The following is a 6,056-nucleotide window of genomic DNA, read 5'->3' on the forward strand; positions in this document are numbered from 1 at the left end:
CTGACTTCAGCACACCTTGATATTCTGGGGGAGAGTATCAGCGACTCATAGCCTGTGGCGTTTGAGTACCAGCTGGCCGAGGGGGAGGTTCTCGCTTCCTCTCTATGTCGCTGCAGGGCACCGACCTGCCCTGCAGCCATCGTTTTACGCATTAGCAATTCCTGGCTAGGGTGCACCACAAGATCACTCAAGGGTTTCTTCCTGCCTTTCTCTGTCAACCTGCCGGCTACCCGTTGGCGGCCCTAGAGTCTGTATGTATGACAACATGCCCGTCCATCTGGTCTGCATGGGTTAGGGCTTCCATAATAGCGACTGCCTCTGCCTGGAGCGAGGAGGCATTGTCAGATTCTCGCATTCTCCATGCCCCTTGCTGCAAAACCGGTGCCTGCAGTGCGTTAGCTTTGGCTTGGTAGGGAGCATTAGAATCGGGATTCTCTTGCATGTTACGATCTCCATTTTTATTTTTATGATTTCAATCAGCATATCGATAATTGTCGGTAACATTTTCATTTATTTTTGGACTTTATTCTTGTATTATAATTATATATTATATAATTTACATTATTTTGATTATTTATGTATTTTCTTGTTTATTTCGTTTCGTTTTTGGTGGTAGTAGTTGTGCGGTTCTGGTCTGACCGTCCCCACTCCCCATTACAGGAGGACCTCGAAGTGAAGGACACAGAAGAAATCCTCGACTCATTGGCAGCAGGGAAGGTACCCAAGGCAGGTCTTCGCAGTGGACGCTTTGCTGCCGAGCCCCTAGCAGGCCTCACGTCTCTCACCAATCCCCCTCCAGGACCAGGATTCATGGTATGTTGTGCTATGTGCTCATCAGCGTCTGTTGTTCTTTGTTGCGAGTTCATGGGAGTTTTCTATGTTTTATGTCCTTTCCCATTTTTTTCCTGCTATGGTGGTAGGATAGGCTTTATGAGGTTGAGTAACTGAATATTTTTAGCAGGACACCACTTTTTTTCTTCTAAATACTTAAAAGCTTTGGAAGTTAAAACTCATGTAGGAGACTCCACATTGTAGATGTTTGTTATTGTAAGTCATTGTTACCATATGTGTATAGAAAAAAGCCTATAAACTTGTGTCCCAAAAGGAAATTAATTTTTTAAAATAACTGATACCAATTCTGATTTTCAGATTCGTGATGACTTGTAAATAATCTCGGAATGGAAGAAAAGGGGTGTTTGTGGAAAGATAAAATCAAGCAGATTATCACAATATTTATGACTTGGTCACGATCACATCGTAGGTCATGTATATTTCGAGTTTGTAAATAAGTATATTTAAAGTGAAATGTCACTTGAGGTTTGATTTTTTCCTTAGAAGTTTTGAGAGTCTGTCAGTGCATATTTGAAGTTGAAAGGGATGAGTATGTAGTAACACTGTGGGCATACTATTGATTAGTAATACTGTTATAATATAAGATGTTTGAGAGGTGTTTAGACTCCAATACAAAAACAGAATTTTGGTTTTGTCGTTGGATTTGTTTTATTGATTAACCCATTGCGGATGGGGGATAGATAAATATTTGCTTTTTGGGGCCACAAGTAGGGCATAAGCACCGCCTGCATGGCACACCAGAAAGGTTTTACTTCAAAACCAGGGTGTGGCATGCAATATAATGAGCCCCTTCTTGTTCCTTCATTCATTCGTCATAATCAAAGTCTTTTTTGTGATGTACTATATCTAGAGGCTTATGTATGCCATCTGACATGCTTTTCTAATATTGCAATCAACCACAATTATTGTATAGGGTCCAAATCAGCTCATGGTATTTACACATAGTATGACAAGTGCATTAATAACCATCCCCAATAAAAGAATATGAAGAGAGTGGCATACTGCTGCGTATGCCACAGCAAAAAGCAGCCATGCTGGCACAGGGACATGTTGCAGATGTTGCACATACTCTAGGCCACCTTCCTCTTCTCATACTGCACACATAAGTGGAGGTCATCATCTTGCTGTATGTCATCACTATCTGAACTCAGTACTGGGTAGAGATCATGGATGGGTATTATAGCAAAGTAAAACATAAAAAATGAATAACACATAAAGGACTCTAGTAACATATTTTTCATGTGGTTTTATTAAATTCTTTATTAAGATCAGTTATACAAATGGGGCAGGATTCCCCAAAATGAAAATGGGATGCTCCTCGAGCCTATGTGAAAAATATAATGAATAATGAATGTAAGAAAATGCATATACGAGTATTATGAAAGGGAGATCACCATATGTACAAAATTTCCCATGGTTATATGTATAATGTGGATGTATAATGGAAAACCTTATTTATCATATAACAGATACAGTATATACATGTATACATATTTCATTTAAACAGCACTATAACTAATTTTGGCCATTCTGATCACACGTCTTGTCTTCTTCAATACATCAACAGTTCTTTTTTATTCGTATTTTTTATTTATTTTTTACTTTCCTCTTGAAGTTTATTATGATTTGGAAGAGCCACTTCTCCAACTCCCACCAAATCATGAACCAAAACTGAATCACAGAATTATCTTCATTCTTCCTTCCAGTGATTTAACACTACATGGGAATCAAACACAGGTCATTCTCTGTATCCTTTTCTTCCTCTTCCTTCCTTTAGTAATCGCTTTAGCATTTCCTCTCTCACTATATTGCGGAGGCATTGCTAGCAGTCTCTTGCAGGCACCCCGAGGCCATATGCTTTAAAGTTGTAAATTAAGAACTCGAGAGTGTAAAGGAGATTTTCCTTCACATAATGGAAAGAAATGGTGGTATCACTGCAACAGCCTAATCCCTGGGAAAGGAGAGAAAAGTGTTAGTCATATTAAAATGTAACTCAGAGGGGTTGTGTTGTGAAATAATTTGTTTTCAAAGAAGAATTTGTTTATTGTAATTGCAATGTTCTGGACGGCGATTAATATCGGGTCGTTAATAAGTAAAAGAATATATATATATATATATGTATATATGTGTGTGTGTGTGTGTGTGTGTGTGTGTGTGTGTGTGTGTGTGTGGGTGGGTGGGTGGGTGGGTGGGTGTGTGTATGTATATATGTATATGTATATATATATATATATATATATATATATATGTAAGTATGTATATGTATATGTATATATATGTATATATATGTATATATATATATATATATATATATATATATATATATATATATATATATATATATACACACACACACACACACACACACACACACACAGCGACCCCTAGCTGCTTTCCTATTTCTTAGCTTCTAAACTAATGTCAAAACACAAATCGCCACCTTAAACCACTAAGATAACCAGCAGATTATTGATAACACGCCTTTCAAAGATGAAACAAGTAAAAACAAAAAAACAAAAAGTACCACTTTGCTCAAAGTTTGAAACTCTTACACATTGCCCGTCACACCCTATACTTCGAACCCAACCAACCAACCTACCTGCTCGTGATCATGCGCTAGGTTCTCCCAGTACCAATAGTCGAGGTTCTTCGTCTTGGGAACCACGACGTCGGAGGGGACAAAGGGAAAGAACCTGGGACGTCCTTTTTCGTCTCTAGAGTCTCCAGGTCGAACTCCTGCGGCCTCCATGAAGAATCCTGGAATGGAAGAGGTTGTTGGGTTGTTTGTGAGGCCGTTATGTTGTGAAAAGGTTGTTTTAGGTTGTTTCTGGTCGATTTATGGTCGTGTTTCTTTATCCCTAGAGAGCTGGAGGGCATATTTACAATGATTCATTATAGTAGTAGATAATTAATAGTAAGTAGATAATTAAGGTCAGAAGTAATGTAATTACGAACTAGGAACAATTATTCTTTGAGTTAGCGCGGGTTTAACTTCCGGAAAAAAAAGATAATTCAATTGGGTTTAACTTATGAAAAAAAAAAAAAAATCAATTGAGACCCACCCATCTGGACATCTTCTGCACCTTGGGAATGAGCAAGAGTCAGGTTGTCTTGTCCTGCATCAACGAAAGCTTTGAGGGCGCCGCGACTAAGGATGTATCCTGCGCCTCCGCTCATGTATCCCTGTGGAGATTATACGGTTGTGATAACACGCACGTACGCATTCACACGCCTTCGCAATCATACCCATTCAATTCACAAATCCAATAACAATGACGGGAATATTAATTATCATTGTTATTCTTTCAGAACACCGACAATGGTGGTGATAAAGATACTAATGGAAATGGTGATAATGATGCTGATAAAACCATGAACAACTACATCAACAATGATGATGAACTGAATATAGTAATGATAACAGTAATAATGATAACATTAGTAATAATAACAGCAGTAACGAAAATTATGATAATAATAACAACAATAATAGCAATGATAACAACAACAATACCGATAATGATAACAACACCCCCATTAAAAAACACAACAACATCAACAACCAATGATAACAATAATCCCCATAACAAACACACACACAGACACACACACCAATAAACAATAAAACAACAACAATAAAAAAATAAAACTTCTAACAGTCTTTTTTTTTATAAAAAAAAAATCTAACCCTAAAAAATAAAAAAGGAGGCACTCACATGAGGCACGATGACGTCGAAGTGGCACCCGTAATAAGACGGGACTTCGGGGTCCTTGTCGTGCAGCCAGTACCTCAGGTTCTCCATGATGAAGTACGTGTCGTCATCGGCTTTCACGAACCAGTCGAAGTCCTCGTAGTAATGGAGGTAGGCGTGGCGGAAGGCATCCTGGTGGGGATTGGATGGGCGTGAGGATTGGATGGGCGTGGGGATTGGATGGGCGTGGGGATTGGATGGGCGTGAGGATTGGATGGGCGTGGGGATTGGATGGGTGTGAGGATGGGCGTGGGGAGTGGATGGGCGTGAGGAGTGGATGGGCGTGGGGATTGGATGGGCGTGAGGATTGGATGGGCGTGGGGATTGGATGGGCGTGGGGATTGGATGGGCGTGAGGATTGGTGTTTGTTTTTTATGGTGAGGGTGAGGGTGATGGTGATGATGATAATAATGATGATGAGGGTGATGGTGAGGGTGATGATGATGGAGAGGGTGAGGGGATGATTATGGTGAGGGTGAAGGTAAAGATGATGATGAGGGTGAGGGTGATGATGATGGTGATCGTTAAGATAATTATGATGGTGAGGGTGAAAGTGATGATGATGAGAGTAATGGTAATGATAATGGTGAGGCAGATAATAATGGAAAAGGGGATGATGATGATGATGATAACGATGACGTTGACGATGATAATAATGATAACACCAATGATGTTGATAATTAAAACAGAAAGAGAAAATCGGTAAAACTAATGCAAGTGAAAGTATCTCTTAGGCTCGTTTCCCGTTTAGTGAAATCACTGCATAAATGCCTGACCAATGGCACTTAGAGCGGTTTATGTAAAAGTTGCAACACAAAGCTCACTGTGCAATGGCCATTTGCAATAGAAGTACCGTAATGATAACCAGTTATTTCTCCAGACCAAGAAAAAAAATAGGCTCGCCGCACCTAATTGCAGGTGGCAGTACGCGCGCAGAAAAGCTAATTGGATAGTGAGTGTATTTTTTTTGTTTTGTTCTTCCTCTTCCTTCCTTCTCTTTCTCCTCTTTCGTCTCCCTCTTCTGCTTCTTCACCTTGTCTTTCTCCTTCTCTTTCTCCTCTTCCTCCTCCTCCTTCTCTTCCTCTTCCTCCCCCTCCTCCTCTTCTTTCTCCCCCCTCCCCTCCTCATTCCCCTCCCCCTCCTCCTGCCCCTCGCCCTCCTCCTCTCCCCACTCGCCCTCCTCCTCTCTCCTCTCCCCCTCCTCCACCTCCTCCTCTCTCCCACTCCCCTCCTCCTCTCCCCCCTCCCCTTCCTCCCCTCCCTCCTCCTCTCCCCCATCACCCTCCTCCTCACCTTCCCCCTCCTCCTCCCCGTCCTCACCCTCCTCTTCTCTCCCCTCTCCCTCCTCCTGCCCCTCGCCCTCCTCCTCTCCCCCCTCACCCTCCTCCTCTCTCCTCTCCTCCTCCTCCACCTCCTCCTCTCTCCCTCTCCCCCCTCCCCTTCCTCCCCTCC

General features: G+C 41.4%; 1 protein-coding gene across 1 annotated transcript in view; it reads right to left on the minus strand.

The window, feature by feature from the left end:
• Positions 1 to 2,095: 2,095 nt before the first annotated feature.
• Positions 2,096 to 6,056, minus strand: part of LOC122249493 (glycoprotein-N-acetylgalactosamine 3-beta-galactosyltransferase 1) — an 11,093-nt gene continuing 7,132 nt past the window's right edge. The window contains exons 5-8 of the mRNA XM_086540377.1: positions 4,569 to 4,736; positions 3,915 to 4,035; positions 3,452 to 3,609; positions 2,096 to 2,803 (exon numbers count right to left, since the gene is read on the minus strand). Of these exons, the coding sequence (XP_086396503.1) occupies positions 2,675 to 2,803; positions 3,452 to 3,609; positions 3,915 to 4,035; positions 4,569 to 4,736 (576 nt within the window). The 3' untranslated portion in view covers positions 2,096 to 2,674. The remainder of the gene's footprint in view (positions 2,804 to 3,451; positions 3,610 to 3,914; positions 4,036 to 4,568; positions 4,737 to 6,056) is intronic.

This window comes from Penaeus japonicus, unplaced genomic scaffold (genome assembly GCF_977035675.1).
Source record: "Penaeus japonicus unplaced genomic scaffold, GWHDUDI00000001_assembly GWHDUDI00000001, whole genome shotgun sequence".
Classification (NCBI taxonomy): Eukaryota; Metazoa; Arthropoda; class Malacostraca; order Decapoda; family Penaeidae; genus Penaeus; species Penaeus japonicus.